The 24,764-nt window shown below is 47.1% G+C and overlaps 1 protein-coding gene across 1 annotated transcript; it reads right to left on the bottom strand.

Annotated features, from left to right (window-relative positions):
- Nucleotides 1–3,637: 3,637 nt before the first annotated feature.
- On the bottom strand, nt 3,638–24,123 carry LOC100488259. Its single transcript, XM_018095010.2, has 5 exons — nt 23,974–24,123; nt 10,572–10,871; nt 8,588–8,890; nt 5,977–6,039; nt 3,638–5,005 (listed from the first exon to the last, which is right to left on the bottom strand). Exons 1-5 carry the CDS (start codon nt 24,032–24,034, stop codon nt 3,990–3,992), a joined length of 1,743 nt encoding a protein of 580 aa, XP_017950499.2. The 5' UTR covers nt 24,035–24,123; the 3' UTR covers nt 3,638–3,989.
- Between the last annotated feature and the right edge of the window lie 641 nt (nt 24,124–24,764).

The raw sequence follows: 24,764 nt of genomic DNA, 5'->3' as shown, positions 1-24,764 counted from the left end.
AATGTATAAATTGTATGTTCTGCTTTATTAAAGGAACGGTAAAGTTTAGAAATATCTTATTTAAAGAAATATTATTTTTAGAATAAACTACACTAAAATGTAACATTAAAAACACTTAGGGGCCTATTTATCAAAGTACAATCGACTATGAATACAAAAAAAATCGTATTTTTTCAAAGTTTTTGTACCTTGCATATTTTCGCTGATTTCATTCATTTGCACGACTTTTTGTACTGTGCGTCAAAAATGACGCGACAAAATCGTATTGTCGCGCCGAGTAGGAAAGATTCGATTCATTCAGGCTTCGGTATGGTGACTTTCCTTGGGCCGGGTTGGAGCTGCAGAGTGCCATTGAGCCCTATGGGAGACTTTCCTTGGGCCGGGTTGGAGCTGCAGAGTGCCATTGAGCCCTATGGGAGACTTTCCTTGGGCCAGGTTGGAGCTGCAGAGTGCCATTGAGCCCTATGGGAGACTTTCCTTGGGCCGGGTTGGAGCTGCAGAGTGCCATTGAGCCCTATGGGAGACATTCCTTGGGCCGGGTTGGAGCTGCAGAGTGCCATTGAGCCCTATGGGAGGCTTTCCTTGGGCCGGGTTGGAGCTGCAGAGTGCCATTGAGCCCTATGGGAGGCTTTCCTTGGGCCGGGTTGGAGCTTCAGAGTGCCATTGAGCCCTATGGGAGACTTTCCTTGGGCCGGGTTGGAGCTGCAGGGTGCCATTGAGCCCTATGGGAGACTTTCCTTGGGCCAGGTTGGAGCTGCAGGGTGCCATTGAGCCCTATGGGAGACTTTCCTTGGGCCGGGTTGGAGCTGCAGAGTGCCATTGAGCCCTATGGGAGACTTTCCTTGGGCCGGGTTGGAGCTGCAGAGTGCCATTGAGCCCTATGTGAGACTTTCCTTGGGCCGGGTTGGAGCTGCAGAGTGCCATTGAGCCCTATGGGAGGCTTTCCTTGGGCCGGGTTGGAGCTGCAGAGTGCCATTGAGCCCTATGGGAGACTTTCCTTGGGCCGGGTTGGAGCTGCAGAGTGCCATTGAGCCCTATGGGAGACTTTCCTTGGGCCGGGTTGGAGCTGCAGAGTGCCATTGAGCCCTATGGGAGACTTTCCTTGGGCCGGGTTGGAGCTGCAGAGTGCCATTGAGCCCTATGGGAGACTTTCCTTGGGCCGGGTTGGAGCTGCAGAGTGCCATTGAGCCCTATGGGAGACTTTCCTTGGGCCGGGTTGGAGCTGCAGAGTGCCATTGAGCCCTATGGGAGACTTTCCTTGGGCCAGGTTGGAGCTGCAGAGTGCCATTGAGCCCTATGGGAGACTTTCCTTGGGCCGGGTTGGAGCTGCAGAGTGCCATTGAGCCCTATGGGAGGCTTTCCTTGGGCCGGGTTGGAGCTGCAGAGTGCCATTGAGCCCTATGGGAGACTTTCCTTGGGCCAGGTTGGAGCTGCAGAGTGCCATTGAGCCCTATGGGAGACTTTCCTCGGGCCGGGTTGGAGCTGCAGAGTGCCATTGAGCCCTATGGGAGACTTTCCTTGGGCCGGGTTGGAGCTGCAGAGTGCCATTGAGCCCTATGGGAGGCTTTCCTTGGGCCGGGTTGGAGCTGCAGAGTGCCATTGAGCCCTATGGGAGACTTTCCTTGGGCCAGGTTGGAGCTGCAGAGTGCCATTGAGCCCTATGGGAGGCTTCTAAAATCATGCACTGAAGGTTCAAAGTCAGAAAGGTTTTCCCGCCGTTTACGATCGTTCGGATACGATAATTTAGTGACTATCGGATCATCAATACGATATTATCGTGACTATTGCGATTCTTTTGTAAGCATTTTCGTAACATTTCCAATCATCAGAAATTATCGTATCTAATCTGAATTTTACCCAATTCAGGATTCAAACTCGTACTTTAATGAATAGGCCCCTTAGAAGCACATTTAGTAAAATTCATTTTTCTGGCTTTCAAAGTTGTATAAACTCGACACAGTATAAATTTGAATCAAACTCAATCGTTGCTGTATTTATACTGTAAAATGTCATGATAATGCTTGAATCGTTCGTACAAAAATTGAAATTATTGCGAAAACTCGAAAATTTTAGTTTCAACAGACGTTCGTTTCCATGAATCCTCTTTACTTTTCCCAAACAGGAAGTGCTCCAGTGGCCATTTTAGGAGCATTGCCGCTCATTCTTGGAAAACAATAATGTGTTTAAGTTTTACTTGAAACCGTGCGAAATAGAAAACAATGATGGGATTAACTTCCCCTTGAAAATGTGTGAAATACAGGAAACAGGAAGTGGCGTTATTGATGTTTACACAGTTGATGGGACTTTATTTATGAAAACAAAGCAGAGACAGGAGTGTTTTTAGGTTGGGTGCCACCCATGGCACCTAAATGCGCCCCCCCTATTGCATGCATGTGATGTCACACACAGAATACGCATGACATCACACCCACATATGCCACAGAAGTGACATCACGCCGAGCTATCAATCCCCCCACCCCTCACCTCCCCAGTTCCACCACCATATGGGTTTTTTGTTTTTTTTAAACCTGCCCCAAAACCTGCCTCCCTAAGCACCCCTTGGGTGCCATCACTCAGGGCTATGAGAAACTCACCTCGCACCCCTGTGCAGCAATATCAAATCAGTATGACCCCCATATGCCTGCTCTGTAGATGGGGAAATGAAATAGCAAGTGGCCACAGCAGGAGCTAGGGACTTAATGCCTGGGGTGGGGGCACCTTTCATCCTCAGACACCCCAAAGTGTGGTACTAACACCTCATTTTTTGTAAAAATTATTTTTAAATGCAAACTGAGCGCTGGCAACCCCTTCCTCGAACCTCTTAAATGACTTGTAAGGAAGGTACAAGCGAGGGGGCACAAGGTAGGTGCTGCTAATGCAACCAACCGGAAAAACATTGGCACTCAAGGCAAATGCAACAGGGAACAATGTTGATACTTTAATAATCAATAAACTCTAGGGCAGGGGTCCCCAACCTTTCTTACTTGTGAGCCACACTCAAATGTTTTACTTGGGGAGCAACACAAGCACCATAAAAGTTCATGGAGGAGCCAAATAAGGGCTGTGATTGGCTATTAGGCAGCCTCTATGCACCCTATCAGATTACAGGGGCTTTATTTGGTAGGAAATCTTGTTTTTATTCAACCAAAACTTGCCCCCAAGTCAGGAATTCAAAAATAACTCCCTGGTTTGGGGGCACTGAGAGCAACACCCAAGGGGTTGGGGAGCAACATGTTACCCCCGAGCCACTGGTTGGGGATCACTGCCCTAGGGGCTGGTTCCCTGTTGCATTGGCCTTCAGTGCCAGTTCATTCTATTTGGTTGCCTATTCAGCTTGGGTAGTGCTGCCTCCCCAGAAGTCTGTGCACCAGGTGTGGTTGAAGTGCTGCGCATTCAGGGAAGGGTGCATCGCTCTCTGGGAGTTCGTACACAACCCCGGGGGGGGGGCATTAAGTAAATAAAAACATTTGGCTTTAAATATTAATGTATAATTATGGAACTTGCAGGTTTCTGTTAAACTGGATAACCAGGCCACAGACTGAAATGTGCCATCGCTCAGGGCTATAAATAATCATGGCAAGTTCTTTCCTTTCCTGGAGTCGGCAGGAGCGCTGAACAGAACCCCAGTGACACAATATGCTGCTCGATAATAACTGTATTGTATGGCAATGGCAATGAGGGTATACAAGCTGGCAAAGACATGGGACAATAACAAGCATTTAAAGCTTCTACTTAAAACAAGTAACAATAACAGTTAAAGCAATAATGATAGAAAATATAACAAATGCCTTGGGATGGGGAGTCCTGAGTGGGACGTTGGTGAAGACAAACACACACAAAGTCAGTATCACAATCAGTTTTGTCTAACTGACCAGGACATGACTGGCCCCTCAGGCACACTGGCCCTGGCTAATAACAATAAGAAACATATCCAGCGGATACTGCCCAACACTGATAGCAATGGAACAGAATCTGTCATTTCCATCTCCTTACTGTGCATCATCATTATCTATATAAATATGTATAGGGCCACCAATATCCTTAGTGAATGGGCCAGAATGTGCACTTACTTTATCAATATGCCCTTCACAGTTGCACATATTTATTATACTATTTTGAAATGGTGGATTTAAATTATCATCATTTCTCATTACAATGGTGTCTTTATCAGGATCTAGAGCTGGTTTATCTACATGTGCCTGCCCCTCGCCTCTCTTACATCTCACAGGGTCGCTATCTGGATCAGTCTCCATGTTTATAGCGCAGGTACCGCCTTCAGTTATTATATCCCTATTATCTCTCTGCTCGGCACTACAAGTAATAACCGGCTTGTTGTCAAGTCCACCTTTATCCATATCATTAATATCCATATTATTTATCTTATTTCTATATTTCTGGGCTCCTCTACTTATATCTGTCTCATTATACTCAACCTCTACTCTACCATTAATTGCATTTGATTTAGTTTCACTTAAACACACATTAATTATACCATCTGTGAGTTCAATAGGTCTTCCCCCTGGATCCATTTCCCTTTTATCCTTATTAATTGTGTTATTTCTAATAATATTCAATTTATCACCCCCTATATCCCCATTATCTGTATTACATGACGAGTTAGAAGTGACTGGTTCCCAATCCTCCATACATTGCATCTTATGGTTCTTTACAGTTTCCTTTTCTTCCGCAAAATCTAGAACTTCCCCTGGAATCTCCAACTTTGGAGCTTCTGCACATAACCCAGATATCTTGGTCTCCTTGCAGTCTTCATTATTATTGTTTCCCCCAACACTGTTTGTTTCAGTTTCTGGGTTCTGAGCCAGTTCTTTAGGTGAGTTCCCTGCAGAGAATGTTGTGTTTCCATTTGGCTGAGAAAGTTTTCCACCTGCTTCCGAGGCCAAATTCTCCTCATTCTGTCTCACTGCTTCATAGGTCTCCAAGCCCCCTCCTTGGTGTCTTCTGCACAAGGTTCCCTTTGACTTTCTTCTCCACAACAAAAATAAACCTATAAGAAGAGCAGATATTAATTGTAAGAACTCCACAATAAACATGGATGGGTTTGTATTAAATGGAATCTTACGGTGATGACAGGCTGGTTCAAGTATTTTTGAACTTGAAACCAAATACCTAAAATATTAACACTGTCATACAGAGCTAGTGGAGACTGCCAAGGCATAGGGGGCTGGGTTATAATGCAAAAGGGGCTGGGTTATAATGCAAAAGGGGTGGGGTTATGATGTATAAGGGGAAGTGTGGGAGGGATCAGGCAGCAGAAAGTTGGGTGGGGGGAGAGCGGTCAGGGGAGGACATGTTGGACCTGGGATTGGGGATTAGGGGTGGGGCACGGGCAGAACAACAGGTAACTACAAAGTTACCAGTAAATATATTTCTGATAAATTTATAACACCGGCCCTGGCCTAGCTGGTATTTTACTGGCCAGGATGGTGAAATACTGGCCAGATAGCAGATTGTGAAATGTAAGAAACACCGTTGCAACCTCAGAAAGGGGCTGCAGCAGATTGTTTCAGATATATGAGCCTTCAGCTACAACTCCCAGCACCCTCAAATGGTTGATGAGAGCTAAAATTCATGTACTGCTACCTATTCCAAATGATTTTTTGGTATATTATTATAATTTAATTTTCTAATTTCAATTGATTCTGATGGTTGAAGATCACATCTTAGAAAAAGTATTGTATATTTTGATCCACTTAATCATATTAACCCTTTAGAATCCTTCTTAGAAAATAATATGGTGCAGCCAGTACTCCATCTTTTTGTTTCAATAACAACAGCAAAGCTGCAGGTTGGATTATAAATGGTGAGGCCCATTCAGGTTATATCTCCCCAACACCAGTAAGGAAACCACAGTGCTATGTGTATCCCTTGCCTTAGCGTAAGGAGATACCAGGCCTGTCTATTGAGATTTATCCCTTTGTCTGATACAGGAACAACTTGAAAATAAGAGGCACTTACCAATAGAGAGCACAGCAATTAATAGAAATACCGCTGCCCATATTATCCAGAAATTTTCTGTACCTGCAAAAACAAAAATGTCAGATTGATATTATTCAGTCTAAGGGGTACACAGGGCAAAGCACTGAATGTTTTTGTGACTGTCCCATATGTAGGACCTGGGTACACTGAATGGGGATGTAGCGAACCTAAAAAAAAAAGTTTGCGAACCCGTTTGCGAACTTACGCCAAAAAGCACGAATATTCGCGAACTTTGCGAACCCCATAGACTTCAATGGGAAGGCGAACTTTAAAACCTAGAAAAGCCATTTCTGGCCAGAAAACCGACTTTAAATTTGTTTAAAGGGTACCACGACCTGGATAGGGGCATGCAGGAGGGGGATCAAGGGCAAAAATTTCTCTAAAAAATACTTGTGTTGAAAAAGCGCTGCGTAAAAACGGGCAGACCTAGCGGAAATACCCAGCGTTTTTTGCTATTTCGCGCTATTGGCACCATGGAAACGGGATTTGCTTACACCAGTACTAGGCTGAAAAACGCCATGTGTGGTTGTGCGGCGTAAAAACGCAGCGAAAAAAAAACCGTGGCGAACCCAAATTGCGAACATATGCGGAAAGTTAGTGAACTTGCGCGTTCGCGAACACTCGAAGTTCGCGCAAATTAGTTCGCCGGCGAACAGTTCGCTACATCTCTAACACTGAAGGGGAAGCAGTATTGAACTTAGTGGCAGGACTACAAGAAGGATTTGGGGGACTTGGTGGGAGAAAATTAACAATTTCATATTATCCTATATTTAAAAGGATATAGATTAATGGGAGGAGAAGGTCAAACTGCCCCTTTACACAGCATTGTTAGGCCCCTTCTAGGTTATACTGTGTAGTTTTGGGCTCCAGTCCTTATAAAAGATATTAATGAAAGATCAGAGAAAGTACAGATAAGCGAGACTACAGGAAAGGTTGGCCAAGGTGGGATTGGTTACACTGGGAAGTGGCAGTTAAAGGGGTTGTTTACATTAATAAACAATCTTTGCCATATAAATAGTGCAGTTCAAGAGGTATTCAGCTCAGAAACATCCCTTTTCTGCTTCTTTGCTCCTGCATGGACCCCGTGCCAGGGGGGGGGGGGGGATCATCGACCCCCCATGAACACTACAGTCACTATTTCCCTTCCTTATTTGACGTCATACATTGCACTGACAGTAATGGCTTCCAGATAAAAAGTGCACATGCAATCATTCCCATGTGATATCTCCTATTGGCTGTGACGCCTGTCAGTCTGCTTTGATCCCCTATCTATGCCAGTGTGCCTTCTGATAAAGCACTGGATCCAGAGCAGTGGAACATAAAACATGTAAATATTTTGAAGCTATTTTCCCGCTCAACGCCAGATTTCAAATTATGGCGCCCAGATCATTTATAGTTTTACAAGTTCAGGGTCATGAGTGCAGGGTGTGTGTGTGTTTGCACAATCAATGCTTGGGAGTGCTGGGTACAGAGGGAAAAAAGTTGTGTGGGCAAGGAGGGTCGAGGTAACAGGTGTGTGTGATCAGAGCTGGGGGAACATAGGAAAATCATATTATACTTACTGAAATGTTCTTTTCCTGGACTGTTGCATGACAGTGAGCTACAACGGCCAACTAAAGCTACACGCATAGGGAGGGAATAACAGTGAGAGCTAAACCAACAGGCCACTGTACCCACCTAACTAGAGCAGTTACTCCAAAGAGCAGCTTTAATACTGTGGAAAACTGCAGCAGCAGGTACCGGTATGTGAAATAGTGAATGAATTGTATCACTAATAACAAAATTCCATAAAAAGAGCTCAGCATAGTTCCAGAAGGCATTAGTAGAATTTTTTTTTTCTCTCGAGTAAGAAAAAGAAACACAGAAGCTGAAATAATAATACAGTTGAAACAAACAGTTTTGGAGCTCACACCACAATTGCTAAAGCAAAGAATCCCCTGAGAAATGTTGGGGTTTTCTCAATCCACGTGTGTCTGCTTTTACTGTTTTATTACATTTTGCCCAGCGGGTGGTATTATATTATGCACTGTAATTGTGTTAACTGTTTTGTGAATATTTACCATATAAAGCGTATTATATGTTAAACATACCGTTTGCTGCTTTTTTTTGTAGTTAATAGGTGTGTATTGGATAATTGATTGCTTTGCAAAAATAATACAGTTGGCCAATACACCGACAGACACAAGAGTGTCACAACAGCCCCACAACATACTCACCACTCTGAGTTTAGGATTATATTTGTGGTACTATAGGAATTAGCCATAAAAGGCCTGGAAAATGATATTTACTTACAGTTTTTGAGAGGTGAAACCCTGGATAAACCTGCTATAGAGACAGATTGTTAATTCAACTTTCTAACAAATGTGGAAACACAGAAATGTGCTTAGAGCAATCCCTATAATCCACAGAAGGGGAAGCAGTAATGAACTTAGTGGTAGGACTACAGGAAGGATTTGGGGGACTTGGTGGGAAAAACCAAAGAACTTATATACAGGGTGCACAGCAACTCTATGTAAAAAAATATTTTAGTTTGTCATTTACAGTGTTTATGTCATTTCCCTGCATTACACTGGGTGGAGGGATGACTTACCCTTCACAACAAGGTGAATATCATGAACAACGGTCCCATCACATTCCCAGGTGTAATGCCCTCCATCTTCCTCTTGGAGATTTGTCAGTTCTGAGGACCCCTTACAAGATGGCCGCAGGCGGCTTTGGTACGTATCAGCCACGTGACCTGGGGATGTCTTATCATCACAGTGTAACACTTCCATGGGGTTCTTGTTGTGTATATCTGCCCCGTGGTACAACAGTCTCCCACTATAACGGCAGGGCATCGAAGGGAAGATGGCCAATCCCTTGACTTTTCCAGTAATGTTCTCTTCTCCTTTACCTGAAATTCAGGACAAACATATTAAATGCCAGATATTATTCATGAACAACACCTCAAAGCACCATTTCATTGAAAAGAGAAAGGGAAAGGAAGGGGAAGAGACAGGGAGAGGAAGAGACAGGGAGAGGAAGGAAGTGAAAAGGAAAGAGAGGGAAAGGGAAAACAGTGTAAGGGTCTCTGAAATGTACTTTTATTTGTGTTGCACTCCAAGGGGCCACCCTGAGCTACTATTTAGAGACCAAACATTGCATAAGGCAGAAATGACCAAAGCTATCCCAAAACTTCACTGCCAAGTCCTTACTGACACAGCAATATTTGGCAGTACAGCTGTGTATCTTGGATTTTTATATTTTATAATAGCATCCTGTTTTAATATTAAGATTCATTTGTTTTTCACTCTTCATATAATATACACAATAACATACAGCTGATGGCTTATTTGCAACAGCTTGTCCATTGCGTTAATGTGCCTGTAAAGCCTTCTCTGAGGAACTGCGTGCCACTGAGCTCCCATTGCAAGGTACAAGTTACATGGATTCAAGGGAATCCCAGAACTAACCCCTCGCCTTGCGTTACACACTTATTGTCACACTGTAGGGGAGGTGAAGGAGTTACTCATCTCTACTGTTAGAAAACGTAACAAATGCCTTGTGGGAGGCAGAAATTCCTATTTGGCCCAGGGGTAGTTTGGGAAGTTACTTTTCCCTAGAGGTGAGGAAGCACATAGTTCTGTATCTTTGGAATCCGCTCTATGGAGGGGGTGGGTACTGCTGGAGAGCAGGAGGTCTCAGTAAAGCCTGTTATGGAGAAAAGCCTCAATTTTTGAAGAAGAGTCAGCCCTCTAGTGAATGAGGTGATGTGTGTGAAAGCTTCCGTAACAGAAGACACTAGGGGGCTAATTTACTAATCCACGAATCCGAATCCCACATGGGAAAAAATCGGATTGGAAACGAACATTTTGCGACTTTTTTGTATTTTTTGCGATTTTTTCATCACCGTCGCGACTTTTTCGTAGCCGTTACGACTTGCGCGAATTCTCGCGACTTTTGCATAGCCATTATGACTTTCGTGAATTGTCGCGACTTTTGCATAATGGCTACGAAAAAGTCGCAACAATTTACGAAAAAATCGCAAAATACCGATCATTACGAAAAAAACGCATTTGGCCGCTTTTCGGACGTTCGTGGATTAGTAAATGTGCCCCTAGGAGTGTTAGACAAACAGGGCTAGCTAGTAGTGGTGCTCCACCAAGGAGATTATAGTGGGGTAGTTCCCAATATGACACCCATCAGACTGCAGGGACTCAAGCAAGGAGGACACCGAGACAGAGATAAAATGCCTTGGTGCACACCGGGAGGTCCTGGTATGGTGGGGGCAGATTTAATTATGCACCACACTTTTCTGCAGTTCTCCAGTATGAGAATGAAACTATTATCCAGTTGCTAGGGTCCCAATTACCCCAGAAAATAGGTAGTGGGTTAAATGACAGACAGAAACATGAATAGGTTAGGGGGTGAATAGAAATAGAAGAAATTTTAAGATAAAACTATATTAGCATCTCAGGGTCACTGACCTTAGCAACTATATGGCACTGTAACTTTGGGGGGACAAAAAAACCACAAGGAGCACACGAGCCATTATTTCTATATAGGGGATGTTATAGTTCAATGATCTGACTCACCAAGAACAGTCAGGTAGATGGAAATGCTGTCTCCGTCATACACAAGTTTATACCAGCCCTCATCCTCCTTCTTCAGATCCCTGAGATCCAGAGATGCATTATATTCTGGCTTCACTCGGTTTTTGTATTTCTCAGGTACATAGTCCTGTTGTTTCCCATCCGAGGATAACACCAGCGCGCCATTGTCTGCATCCCTATATTGGCCATTGAAGTACCAGTCGGCCATATACTTGAATGGGACAGGGGGAAATCTTATAGACTGATTCACTATCCCAGTCATATACTTGTCTCCACTTCCACCTGAAACACAGAAACATAGATATAAATGTCATTGCAATGCACTGAGAGAGCATATACACCTGCATACCCCTCCATACCTGCTGCACATTTAACCATTTACCGCCTTACTGCCTGCTAGTAAATGTGACTCCTACTAAATATCCCTATGATAAATTTTTCACCCCCTGCAAAACTGTAGGGGACCTGAAGTTTAGTTGCCCTTTTATTTAGGTATAGGGACTCAAGTGTTTCATCTCAGGGACACAGTAAGTGAGATCCATGGAGATTATACTGGGTATTGGTGCATTAAGGCGGGTAGTACAGAGGACAGGTCATCTGGTGTGGTGACCGATAAGCTATTATGTGATATTGTGCCAGTCAAGCAAAGTATGGTATCTCCAGAATAAATATGCTTGGGTTAAGTAAAGAAGTTTATTAGTATTGAAGAAATTCCTGTTGCTCCAGTCATTTACAGAATCTGTCGGGTGATAGAGTGAGAGGAGTCACAGGTAACATATACTTGCTGGGAGTGGTCCCTGGCATAAAGATGCTTAAGGTACAGTGCTAAGCAGCCAGCATGAACAACTATAGCACTATTACAGGTGGGCTCTACAACCTCTTTCAACCAACTCCAACTGCTGAAGAATGGAGAATTCCTTGCAGCAGAATTTTGACAAACTGGCGGGCAGCTAAGTGGCAGATGAGAATCAGTGTGGATAAATATAAGGTCATCATGCACCTGGGATGTAAAAATATGCAGCCGCTTATACCCTTACTGGGATAACGTTAGACACGTCTTTGATAGAGAAGGGCCTCGGGGAGCTTTGGAATTTAGTTGTAGCAAGTTATTTAAGTCAGCAGCAGGAAGGGCCAGGGTATATTGTCCTGTATTTAAAAGGATATAGATTAATAGGAGGAGGTGGTCAAACCTTTACACAGCATTGTTAGGCCCCTTCTAGGTTATACTGTGTAGTTTTGGGCTCCAGTCCTTAAGGGCTCTGGCACACGGGGAGATTAGTCGTCTCGGGTGACTAATCTCCCCGAAATGCCATCTCACCGGCAAAAATGTAAATCGCCAGTGGGATGGTATACGTGGCAGCGCGATTCCAGTGAAATCGCACAAGTTTCCTCTCGAGGACTTCAGTGAAATTGCGCCGCCGCGTATGCCATCCCACCAGCGATTTACATTTTCGCCGGTGGAATCCGGGGAGATTAGTCGCCCGAGACACGGGAGATTTGTCACTGGCGACTAATCTCCCCGTGTGCCAGAGCCCTAAAAGGGATATTAATGAAAGATCAGAGAAAGTACAGATAAGCAAGACTACGGGATAGGTTGGTCAAGGTGGGACTGGTTTAACTGGGAAGAGGCAGTTATTGGGGTTGTTTACATTTGTAACACATTTAAGAGTTCACATTAATAAAACAATCTTTGCCATATAAATAGTTAACAAAAAATGTGCAGTTCAAGAGGTATTCACCTCAGAAGCATCCCTTTTCTGCATGGACCCCGTGCCAGGGGGGGGGGGGAATCATCGACCCCCCCCCCATGAACACTACAGTCACTATTTCCCTTCCTTATTTGAAGTCATACATTGCACTGACAGTAATGGCTTCCAGATAAAAAGTGCACGTGCAATCATTTCCATGTGATATCTCCTATTGGCTGTGACGCCCGTCAGTCTGCTTTGATACCATATCTATGTCAGTGTAAATATTTTGCAGCTATTTTCCCGCTCAACGCCGGATTTCAAATTATGGCGCCCAGATTATTTATAGTTTTACAAGTTCAGGGTCATGAGTGCAGGGTGTGTGTGTGTTTGCACAATCAATGCTTGGGAGTGCTGGGTACAGAGGGAAACAAGTTGCAGGGGAGGGGGTGGAATTGAGGTATGTGCCATCTGTATTGTGGGAACCTGAGGGTGCGGAGAGGAACACGTGTGGGCAAGGAGGGTCGAGGTAACAGGTGTGTGCGATCAGAACTGGGGGAATATAGGAAAATCATACTATCATGGAAATAACACATTGAAAACTATACCCAGTATCAATATACTTTAACAATACAAGATAATAGTAAAGTATGGTACCTATAACGGCAAAAATATGCAAAATGCATTAAATGACCAACAATTTTTTTTACAACCTGAATTTTTATCTTGTTATATATATATATATATATATATTTTTTTTTTTTACAACCATTGGAGTCTATGGGCAATTTTTCGCATTAAAACCTGGCAAAACATTTTGCTCATCACAAGACGCACACCTGAAAATGTAACACAGTTAGGGGCCCATTCATTAAAAAACAATTATTTTTTTTTGAGAAAAAAAATCAGTTTTTTCTAATTTATAGAACTTTTCATAATGTCCACAATAATTTCATTAAAATTCCACTTTTTCGTGGTTTTTCGTTAACTTCCACAAAAAAGTTGTATTTTTTGCAAAGGCTACGACCATTTCAGAATTCATTCAAGCTTCGGTATCATGACTATCTTTTGCCCAGCTTGGATCTGCAGAGTGCCATTGAGCCCTATGGGAGACTTTCCTTGGGCCGGGTTGGAGCTGCAGAGTGCCATTGAGCCCTATGGGAGACTTTCCTTGGGCCGGGTTGGAGCTGCAGAGTGCCATTGAGCCCTATGGGAGACTTTCCTTGGGCCGGGTTGGAGCTGCAGAGTGCCATTGAGCCCTATGGGAGACTTTCCTTGGGCCGGGTTGGAGCTGCAGAGTGCCATTGAGCCCTATGGGAGACTTTCCTTGGGCCAGGTTGGAGCTGCAGAGTGCCATTGAGCCCTATGGGAGACTTTCCTTGGGCCAGGTTGGAGCTGCAGAGTGCCATTGAGCCCTATGGGAGGCTTTCCTTGGGCCGGGTTGGAGCTGCAGAGTGCCATTGAGCCCTATGGGAGACTTTCCTTGGGCCAGGTTGGAGCTGCAGAGTGCCATTGAGCCCTATGGGAGACTTTCCTTGGGCCGGGTTGGAGCTGCAGAGTGCCATTGAGCCCTATGGGAGGCTTTCCTTGGGCCGGGTTGGAGCTGCAGAGTGCCATTGAGCCCTATGGGAGACTTTCCTTGGGCCGGGTTGGAGCTGCAGAGTGCCATTGAGCCCTATGGGAGACTTTCCTTGGGCCAGGTTGGAGCTGCAGAGTGCCATTGAGCCCTATGGGAGACTTTCCTTGGGCCGGGTTGGAGCTGCAGAGTGCCATTGAGCCCTATGGGAGGCTTTCCTTGGGCCGGGTTGGAGCTGCAGAGTGCCATTGAGCCCTATGGGAGACTTTCCTTGGGCCAGGTTGGAGCTGCAGAGTGCCATTGAGCCCTATGGGAGACTTTCCTTGGGCCGGGTTGGAGCTGCAGAGTGCCATTGAGCCCTATGGGAGACTTTCCTTGGGCCAGGTTGGAGCTGCAGAGTGCCATTGAGCCCTATGGGAGACTTTCCTTGGGCCGGGTTGGAGCTGCAGAGTGCCATTGAGCCCTATGGGAGACTTTCCTTGGGCCAGGTTGGAGCTGCAGAGTGCCATTGAGCCCTATGGGAGACTTTCCTTGGGCCGGGTTGGAGCTGCAGAGTGCCATTGAGCCCTATGGGAGGCTTTCCTTGGGCCGGGTTGGAGCTGCAGAGTGCCATTGAGCCCTATGGAAGACTTTCCTTGGGCCGGGTTGGAGCTGCAGAGTGCCATTGAGCCCTATGGGAGACTTTCCTTGGGCCAGGTTGGAGCTGCAGAGTGCCATTGAGCCCTATGGGAGACTTTCCTTGGGCCGGGTTGGAGCTGCAGAGTGCCATTGAGCCCTATGGGAGACTTTCCTTGGGCCGGGTTGGGGTTGCAGAGTGCCATTGAGCCCTATGGGAGACTTTCCTTGGGCCAGGTTGGTGCTGCAGAGTGCCATTGAGCCCTATGGGAGACTTTCCTTGGGCCGGGTTGGAGCTGCAGAGTGCCATTGAGCCCTATGGGAGACTTTCCTTGGGCCGGGTTGGAGCTGCAGAGTGCCATTGAGCCCTATGGGAGACTTTCCTTGGGCCAGGTTGGAGCTGCAGAGTGCCATTGAGCCCTATGGGAGACTTTCCTTGGGCCGGGTTGGAGCTGCAGAGTGCCATTGAGCCCTATGGGAGACTTTCCTTGGGCCGGGTTGGAGCTGCAGAGTGCCATTGAGCCCTATGGGAGACTTTCCTTGGGCCAGGTTGGAGCTGCAGAGTGCCATTGAGCCCTATGGGAGACTTTCCTTGGGCCGGGTTGGAGCTGCAGAGTGCTATTGAGCCCTATGGGAGACTTTCCTTGGGCCGGGTTGGGGTTGCAGAGTGCCATTGAGCCCTATGGGAGACTTTCCTTGGGCCGGGTTGGAGCTGCAGAGTGCCATTGAGCCCTATGGGAGACTTTCCTTGGGCCGGGTTGGAGCTGCAGAGTGCCATTGAGCCCTATGGGAGACTTTCCTTGGGCCGGGTTGGAGCTGCAGGGTGCCATTGAGCCCTATGGGAGACTTTCCTTGGGCCGGGTTGGAGCTGCAGAGTGCCATTGAGCCCTATGGGAGACTTTCCTTGGGCCGGGTTGGAGCTGCAGAGTGCCATTGAGCCCTATGGGAGACTTTCCTTGGGCCAGGTTGGAGCTGCAGAGTGCCATTGAGCCCTATGGGAGACTTTCCTTGGGCCGGGTTGGAGCTGCAGAGTGCCATTGAGCCCTATGGGAGGCTTTCCTTGGGCCGGGTTGGAGCTGCAGAGTGCCATTGAGCCCTATGGGAGACTTTCCTTGGGCCGGGTTGGAGCTGCAGAGTGCCATTGAGCCCTATGGGAGGCTTTCCTTGGGCCAGGTTGGAGCTGCAGAGTGCCATTGAGCCCTATGGGAGACTTTCCTTGGGCCGGGTTGGAGCTGCAGAGTGCCATTGAGCCCTATGGGAGACTTTCCTTGGGCCGGGTTGGAGCTGCAGAGTGCCATTGAGCCCTATGGGAGACTTTCCTTGGGCCGGGTTGGAGCTGCAGAGTGCCATTGAGCCCTATGGGAGGCTTTCCTTGGGCCGGGTTGGAGCTGCAGAGTGCCATTGAGCCCTATGGGAGGCTTTCCTTGGGCCAGGTTGGAGCTGCAGAGTGCCATTGAGCCCTATGGGAGACTTTCCTTGGGCCAGGTTGGAGCTGCAGAGTGCCATTGAGCCCTATGGGAGGCTTTCCTTGGGCCGGGTTGGAGCTGCAGAGTGCCATTGAGCCCTATGGGAGACATTCCTTGGGCCGTGTTGGAGCTGCAGAGTGCCATTGAGCCCTATGGGAGACTTTCCTTGGGCCGGGTTGGAGCTGCAGAGTGCCATTGAGCCCTATGGGAGACTTTCCTTGGGCCGGGTTGGAGCTGCAGAGTGCCATTGAGCCCTATGGGAGACATTCCTTGGGCCGTGTTGGAGCTGCAGAGTGCCATTGAGCCCTATGGAAGACTTTCCTTGGGCCAGGTTGGAGCTGCAGAGTGCCATTGAGCCCTATGGGAGACATTCCTTGGGCCGTGTTGGAGCTGCAGAGTGCCATTGAGCCCTATGGGAGACTTTCCTTGGGCTGGGTTGGAGCTGCAGAGTGCCATTGAGCCCTATGGGAGACTTTCCTTGGGCCAGGTTGGAGCTGCAGAGTGCCATTGAGCCCTATGGGAGACTTTCCTTGGGCCGGGTTGGAGCTGCAGAGTGCCATTGAGCCCTATGGGAGACTTTCCTTGGGCCGGGTTGGAGCTGCAGAGTGCCATTGAGCCCTATGGGAGACTTTCCTTGGGCCGGGTTGGAGCTGCAGAGTGCCATTGAGCCCTATGGGAGACTTTCCTTGGGCCGGGTTGGAGCTGCAGAGTGCCATTGAGCCCTATGGGAGACTTTCCTTGGGCCGGGTTGGAGCTGCAGAGTGCCATTGAGCCCTATGGGAGACTTTCCTTGGGCCGGGTTGGAGCTGCAGAGTGCCATTGAGCCCTATGGGAGACTTTCCTTGGGCCGGGTTGGAGCTGCAGAGTGCCATTGAGCCCTATGGGAGACTTTCCTTGGGCCGGGTTGGAGCTGCAGAATGCCATTGAGCCCTATGGGAGACTTTCCTTGGGCCAGGTTGGAGCTGCAGAGTGCCATTGAGCCCTATGGGAGACTTTCCTTGGGCCGGGTTGGAGCTGCAGAGTGCCATTGAGCCCTATGGGAGGCTTTCCTTGGGCCGGGTTGGAGCTGCAGAGTGCCATTGAGCCCTATGGGAGACTTTCCTTGGGCCGGGTTGGAGCTGCAGAGTGCCATTGAGCCCTATGGGAGACTTTCCTTGGGCCGGGTTGGAGCTGCAGAGTGCCATTGAGCCCTATGGGAGACTTTCCTTGGGCCGGGTTGGAGCTGCAGAGTGCCATTGAGCCCTATGGGAGACTTTCCTTGGGCCGGGTTGGAGCTGCAGAGTGCCATTGAGCCCTATGGGAGGCTTTCCTTGGGCCGGGTTGGAGCTGCAGAGTGCCATTGAGCCCTATGGGAGGCTTTCCTTGGGCCGGGTTGGAGCTGCAGAGTGCCATTGAGCCCTATGGGAGGCTTTCCTTGGGCCAGGTTGGAGCTGCAGAGTGCCATTGAGCCCTATGGGAGACTTTCCTTGGGCCGGGTTGGAGCTGCAGAGTGCCATTGAGCCCTATGGGAGGCTTTCCTTGGGCCGGGTTGGAGCTGCAGAGTGCCATTGAGCCCTATGGGAGACTTTCCTTGGGCCGGGTTGGAGCTGCAGAGTGCCATTGAGCCCTATGGGAGACTTTCCTTGGGCCGGGTTGGAGCTGCAGAGTGCCATTGAGCCCTATGGGAGACTTTCCTTGGGCCGGGTTGGAGCTGCAGAGTGCCATTGAGCCCTATGGGAGGCTTTCCTTGGGCCGGGTTGGAGCTGCAGAGTGCCATTGAGCCCTATGGGAGACATTCCTTGGGCCGTGTTGGAGCTGCAGAGTGCCATTGAGCCCTATGGGAGACATTCCTTGGGCCGTGTTGGAGCTGCAGAGTGCCATTGAGCCCTATGGAAGACTTTCCTTGGGCCAGGTTGGAGCTGCAGAGTGCCATTGAGCCCTATGGGAGACATTCCTTGGGCCGTGTTGGAGCTGCAGAGTGCCATTGGGCCCTATGGGAGACTTTCCTTGGGCCAGGTTGGAGCTGCAGAGTGCCATTGGGCCCTATGGGAGACTTTCCTTGGGCCAGGTTGGAGCTGCAGAGTGCCATTGAGCCCTATGGGAGACTTTCCTTGGGCCAGGTTGGAGCTGCAGAGTGCCATTGAGCCCTATGGGAGACTTTCCTTGGGCCGGGTTGGAGCTGCAGAGTGCCATTGAGCCCTATGGGAGACTTTCCTTGGGCCGGGTTGGAGCTGCAGAGTGCCATTGAGCCCTATGGGAGACTTTCCTTGGGCCGGGTTGGAGCTGCAGAGTGCCATTGAGCCCTATGGGAGACTTTCCTTGGGCCAGGTTGGAGCTGCAGAGTGCCATTGAGCCCTATGGGAGACTTTCCTTGGGCCGGGTTGGAGCTGCAGAGTGCCATTGAGCCCTATGGGTGACTTTCCTTGGGCTGGGTTGGAGCTGCAGAGTGCCATTGAGCCCTATGGGAGGGTTTCCTTGGGCCAGGTTGGAGCTGCAGAGTGCCATTGAGCCCTATGGGAGACTTTCCTTGGGCCGGGTTGGAGCTGCAGAGTGCCATTGAGCCCTATGGGAGACTTTCCTTGGGCCAGGTTGGAGCTGCAGAGTGCCATTGAGCCCTATGGGAGACTTTCCTTGGGCCGGGTTGGAGCTGCAGAGTGCCATTGAGCCCTATGGGAGACTTTCCTTGGGCCGGGTTGGAGCTGCAGAGTGCCATTGAGCCCTATGGGAGACTTTCCTTGGGCCGGGTTGGAGCTGCAGAGTGCCATTGAGCCCTATGGGAGACTTTCCTTGGGCCGGGTTGGAGCTGCAGAGTGCCATTGAGCCCTATGGGAGACTTTCCTTGGGCCGGGTTGGAGCTGCAGAGTGCCATTGAGCCCTATGGGAGACTTTCCTTGGGCCAGGTTGGAGCTGCAGAATGCCATTGAGCCCTATGGGAGACTTTCCTTGGGCCGGGTTGGAGCTGCAGAGTGCCATTGAGCCCTATGGGAGACTTTCCTTGGGCCGGGTTGGAGCTGCAGAGTGCCATTGAGCCCTATGGGAGGCTTTCCTTGGGCCGGGTTGGAGCTGCAGAGTGCCATTGAGCCCTATGGGAGACTTTCCTTGGGCCGGGTTGGAGCTGCAGAGTGCCATTGAGCCCTATGGGAGACTTTCCTTGGGCCGGGTTGGAGCTGCAGAGTGCCATTGAGCCCTATGGGAGACTTTCCTTACCATATGGTAATAATGAAGAAATGCAGTTGGTATCCACACACTGATTGGCTATATCTTGGTTAACTGCAGACATTGCTGTAAGGAAATAAATTGAACTGCAAGTGCACTTAGTATTTACATGCTAAATGGCTATATAATATAGCATTGATATCTATAAAGGTTGCAGTAAAGTAATAATGAACTGCCGAAATGCACTTAGTATTAACATGCTGAATGGCTATATAATATAGCACTGAGTAATAATGTAACTATGCACTTAATATCCAAACATCAATAATAATAATTGCAAATATTGCAATGAAGTAATGATAAATTGATTTGACACACAAATTAAACATCATGTGGTAACTTCAACCAGACAACCTCTCATTAACCATATCAAAGTAACAGGCTTTAATAAAGCCTTCGCCTAGGAAAGAAATGGTACTGTATTTGGGAAGCAATATACAGTATATATTACAGGCGTTTGGATATATAAGCCTTATCAGCAGCGTATGAATCAATTAATCAATCAATGAATCAATCCGTAATAGGCTTGTAGCTAAAAAAGCCTCTCCTTGTATAAGGATCTCTCACTGATGTAACCACACAGCCCATTTGCAGATTTTCAGATTTTCAGATTTTGTCATTTTACCAACAATTTTTTGTATGAATTTGTCTTTAGCTCTTAGTACATCTGTCAGTGTGCCCCACAGCTACAGGAGCCTTGGGATAAGGAATTTACCGGCAGGATTTTGCATTTCATGTGCCATTTGTGATTTCACTTTAGAGGCATTTCCTGAGGGGTCATTTTAGTTTGCCTAGGAAAACTATGCGTCATATTTTTCAGGACAAGCCGGGCTTTCTAATGTTTTCTATATTTCGGCGTAATTCCACTTCTGAAACTAGATGTAAGGGTCTGAATACCTTCTTTGTGGGAAAAGTGAATCGGGGACCCACCCCCTGCACTACTCTGCCCCCACAACTACTTCTCTAGCCCCTACTCATTACTGGGCAGCAGCAATCCGGCCCACACACCAACATGGCCGAAGAAAAAGGGCCCAACAGGACTAGGGACCACCGGGTTTTTATCCAGTGCCCTGTTGGGGCCAATCCAACCCTGTACCCCAATATCCCAGTTTGGGTGCCAGTGTGTATGAGCTGCTTGCTGATCCCCAAGATGGCGGCTGGGAACAGAAGGGGCGCAGCTAAAGGTGGGGGCCAATGCTGTCAGGCAGCTCTGTAGTTCTGGATATGCTATGGGGGCACAGGTTAGTTGGGGCAAATGTCAATGAAGTGGTTAAAGAGGGGACACTGCTGCTAAAACTAAACATTTACCTGGGAGGCTTTACTTTTCCTTTAAATAAAAATGTCTACAAAATATTCACTCAAAATGTTATTATTGCCTCACTGATTAAGCTAAAACTCCCATAATCATGCAAATGTGAGGTAAAAACTTTTTATATATAAGATATAAATTGAACTTTTTTTAATCAGTGTTTTACTTGTTTATAAAATGTTAATGAGGCTTTTTGCACTTATTGTTCTAGGGTGAGACAGGAACTTGTCCCCTGACAATAGTCTACTAATCCTCTACCAGAGGTGTGTAATGGAGACTGGGTGAAACAAAACAAAAAAAAGAGTTTAGAATTGATCTGACACTGAGCTTTACAACATTTTGAAAATGGCGGGAAAAATTTTGTTAAAATGACCTATAAATGTCAAATTCACAAAAGTGTCTGTAAACTCTTTCTTTCACCAAAAACGTAAAAGTGGCGGTTGAGTTGGAATTTAGGCAGATTTCTGTGACAAAGTATTTTCCACCAGTTTTCCCACCACTTTTACTGCAAAAAAGGGCTACCTCCACTTTTGTGAATTCCCCTCAAAGAGTGCTGGAGTGAGGAGAGACTGAGTGAGGAGAGACAGAGTGAGGAGAGACAGAGTGAGGAGAGACTGAGTGAGGAGAGACAGAGTGAGGAGAGACAGAGTGAGGAGAGACTGAGTGAGGAGAGACTGAGTGAGGAGAGACTGAGTGAGGAGAGACTGAGTGAGGAGAGACAGAGTGAGGAGAGACTGAGTGAGGAGAGACAGAGTGAGGAGAGACAGAGTGAGGAGAGACTGAGTGAGGAGAGACAGAGTGAGGAGAGACAGAGTGAGGAGAGACTGAGTGAGGAGAGACAGAGTGAGGAGAGACAGAGTGAGGAGAGACTGAGTGAGGAGAGACAGAGTGAGGAGAGACAGAGTGAGGAGAGACAGAGTGAGGAGAGACAGAGTGAGGAGAGACAGAGTGAGGAGAGACAGAGTGAGGAGAGACAGAGTGAGGAGAGACAGAGTGAGGAGAGACAGAGTGAGGAGAGACAGAGTGAGGAGAGACTGAGTGAGGAGAGACAGAGTGAGGAGAGACAGAGTGAGGAGAGACAGAGTGAGGAGAGACAGAGTGAGGAGAGACTGAGTGAGGAGAGACAGAGTGAGGAGAGACTGAGTGAGGAGAGACAGAGTGAGGAGAGACAGAGTGAGGAGAGACTGAGTGAGGAGAGACAGAGTGAGGAGAGACAGAGTGAGGAGAGACAGAGTGAGGAGAGACTGAGTGAGGAGAGACAGAGTGAGGAGAGACTGAGTGAGGAGAGACAGAGTGAGGAGAGACAGAGTGAGGAGAGACTGAGTGAGGAGAGACAGAGTGAGGAGAGACAGAGTGAGGAGAGACAGAGTGAGGAGAGACTGAGTGAGGAGAGACAGAGTGAGGAGAGACAGAGTGAGGAGAGACTGAGTGAGGAGAGACAGAGTGAGGAGAGACAGAGTGAGGAGAGACAGAGTGAGGAGAGACTGAGTGAGGAGAGACAGAGTGAGGAGAGACTGAGTGAGGAGAGACAGAGTGAGGAGAGACAGAGTGAGGAGAGACAGAGTGAGGAGAGACAGAGTGAGGAGAGACTGAGTGAGGAGAGACAGAGTGAGGAGAGACAGAGTGAGGAGAGACTGAGCAGATGCTGAGTGTGACGCAATCACCACTGTTATTTTGCTTGAATAAAGGGAGTTCCCTGGCATTCATGTCCCACACAGTAACCCCGTCTTGCACATACAAAATTTTAAAACACACAGCTTTATCTGAGAGGCCATTTTACACTTACAGCACTTCTGCCTGTTGCTGCCTGTGACTGATGTAGCTATGAGAGTGGGGAGGGATACAATAGTCCGGCTGATAAAGAGCCAAGACAAAGAAACTTTTAAAATAATGCGATCAAAAATAAACAGTCCTTTTATAGCTTGTGCAAGACTATTTACTGACATTATTCTTGTAAGGATGTTCTACCAACCCCAGTGCTGAGAAAGTGAAGCTTCTCCATCCAATCTAGACTTATAGCACCAGAATCATTTCTTTAAGCTGCTTCATTACACAGTCAGTGAGCTATAATCAGTCAGTATAATCTGTAACTTACCTTTCGCAGAGCTCAAATAAAGCAAGAAGATGCCAAACAGGGACAGGTGGTGCCGTGCCATGCTGTATGAATGCTCACATGCAATGGTGTCTGGCTTGGGAATGGAATGGGAAGGGCTAATTGTCATGAATCACCTGGTTGTGGACGTCAGTTCTGTGCTGTTATTTACACATATAAAAGAATTCCAAACTTAGCCCGCCTTTTCTCATATTGGAGACAATATCCTACCCCTTCTGTTTCCTTGACTGGTTTCTTGTGCTGGTAACCCCAGTGTGTGGCTAGGTAGGAGTACTAACCTCTAGGCCATATATTCTACACTTGTGTAATGTTACAGCAACCTGTATTCTGCCCTAAATACCTCTCTCCTCTCAGTACAGAGGTGTAGGAAAAAGAGAGACACAATATGACAAATTAGTGTAATAAGTTCAGAGAAATAAGACATTTGGGGTCAGGGTAGAGATTGGGGAGACTGAGCCCCAGGCTGTAGGAAGACAATTGAATATACAGTATCTTAGGGATGTCCAACATGCAACCCAGCCAACCTTCCCATGAAGGTATTTCTATTGGCCGAACATCAGGAATGCCCAACATGTTACAGGATAGAATCTCTACCCAAAGAGACGGTGCTTAGTATCAGAGTCCTTTTAAACAGTATGACTTGAGTAAAATGCTGCATAATTTATAGTTATTAGGCAATTTTTCTTTAAGCAATCCATAGTAGCAATATGACTGCAAAGGGAAAGATACCCCATATATTTACCATATCATATGGGGCATTAAATGAATGGGGTAAGTTTCCCTTTACAGTCCTATTACTTTGTGCAACTCCCGGTTACTTTGGATTTTAGAATCTGTTGCCATTATAAAACAGGGTGCGCTGTTAGAAATCCATTATAAGATGACACTTTCAGACACACATAGGGCTCCTAACGTCATAGCCAGCGCACTCACTGGTTTACATGTAACTGGGCAATCTGCACAAAAAAGTCACTCATTTTTGCTCCTGTAACTTGCAGTCCCAGCATTTGAATTTTAAGGGTACAATGCGAAAAGAAGGCAGTATGCAAAGTGCAAGAACATGGCAGATTGCATCTTTTTTTGCACTTTGAACATTGCCTTCTGCTAAGTAAATGTCCCCTAATGTCTCAGAAGCAGCTGATAAACAGACATGGATAAGAACTGATTTCTGCTACATTGTTGTAACAGTCAGAACAAGAGAACAGAAAGGAACGGGCAGACACTGCATTCAATACAAATGATGTTTACACATAACTATAAATCTGGTTACTGGGAATTTCCTCAGAATTACAATTTGTTTCATTATGCAAAAAAATCAGTTCTTGGGTACGCTTCCCCTTTAAATGCTGTGTAAATCTACTGTCAGCTACTGTGTCACAATGCATGAACCGTTTAGAGTAAAAGATAAAATCTGTTTCTTACCCTGTATTGTGTTTAGGAAGTGAAGGAGAAGCAAACAGCACCCAAACATCCCAAACTTCATTTTCCACTCAGGGAGAATTCCCAGTCGCAGGCGCTCGTGCTGAAAGTGTGTTGCACTCCTACAGGTAAAATGCCGGCTGTGACTGTCACTTCCTTGTTTGTGGCGTAGGAGTCCCGTAACTGTGGGAGTTCCAGTGGGAGGAACCTCAAGCTTTAAAGGAGAAGGAAAGGCATTTTGGCATTTTACTGCCAATAGATTTGCCACATTAGTGCCACCTCTATATTTATTCAGCAGAAAGCTTTACTATATCTGCGTAAAGAGCCCTAGTAGCTTTCTCTGATATCAGCTGCCATTTTAGCTTGGTCTTGGTAGCTTCCTGCTGCAGTTATAGCCATTGGAAGCTCAGATCACTCATTCCTAAGGGAGGGGGGAGTGAGTTCTTATGCATTCTTATGGGAGGGGGGAGCAGGAGAAGGGAGGGGGAGAGGAGAGAACTGAGCAGACTCAAGCCCCAAACCTGATAGAGCCATAAAACTGATACTGAAGAACATGTTTCTAAAAAGGGAGACAAGAAATTCTGTGTTTCTTTTGATAGAGGACTCAGTGCAGGGTTTCTGTGAGTGCTTATGGCTGTATTTACATAGGCCTTTCTGATAAAGCTTTCCTTCTCCTTTAAGTTTATTTTCGCCGCTGTATCCTATGTATTTGTATAGAGTTCCTCTCAAAACAAAGTTTATTGGAGTTTATGTTAAACACTGGGCTGAGCTCTATCAGCCATTTAACTGCCGTG

This window comes from Xenopus tropicalis, chromosome 1, assembly GCF_000004195.4.
Source record: "Xenopus tropicalis strain Nigerian chromosome 1, UCB_Xtro_10.0, whole genome shotgun sequence".
NCBI lineage: Eukaryota > Metazoa > Chordata > Amphibia > Anura > Pipidae > Xenopus > Xenopus tropicalis.
This window is presented reverse-complemented; position numbering and strand designations above follow the sequence as displayed.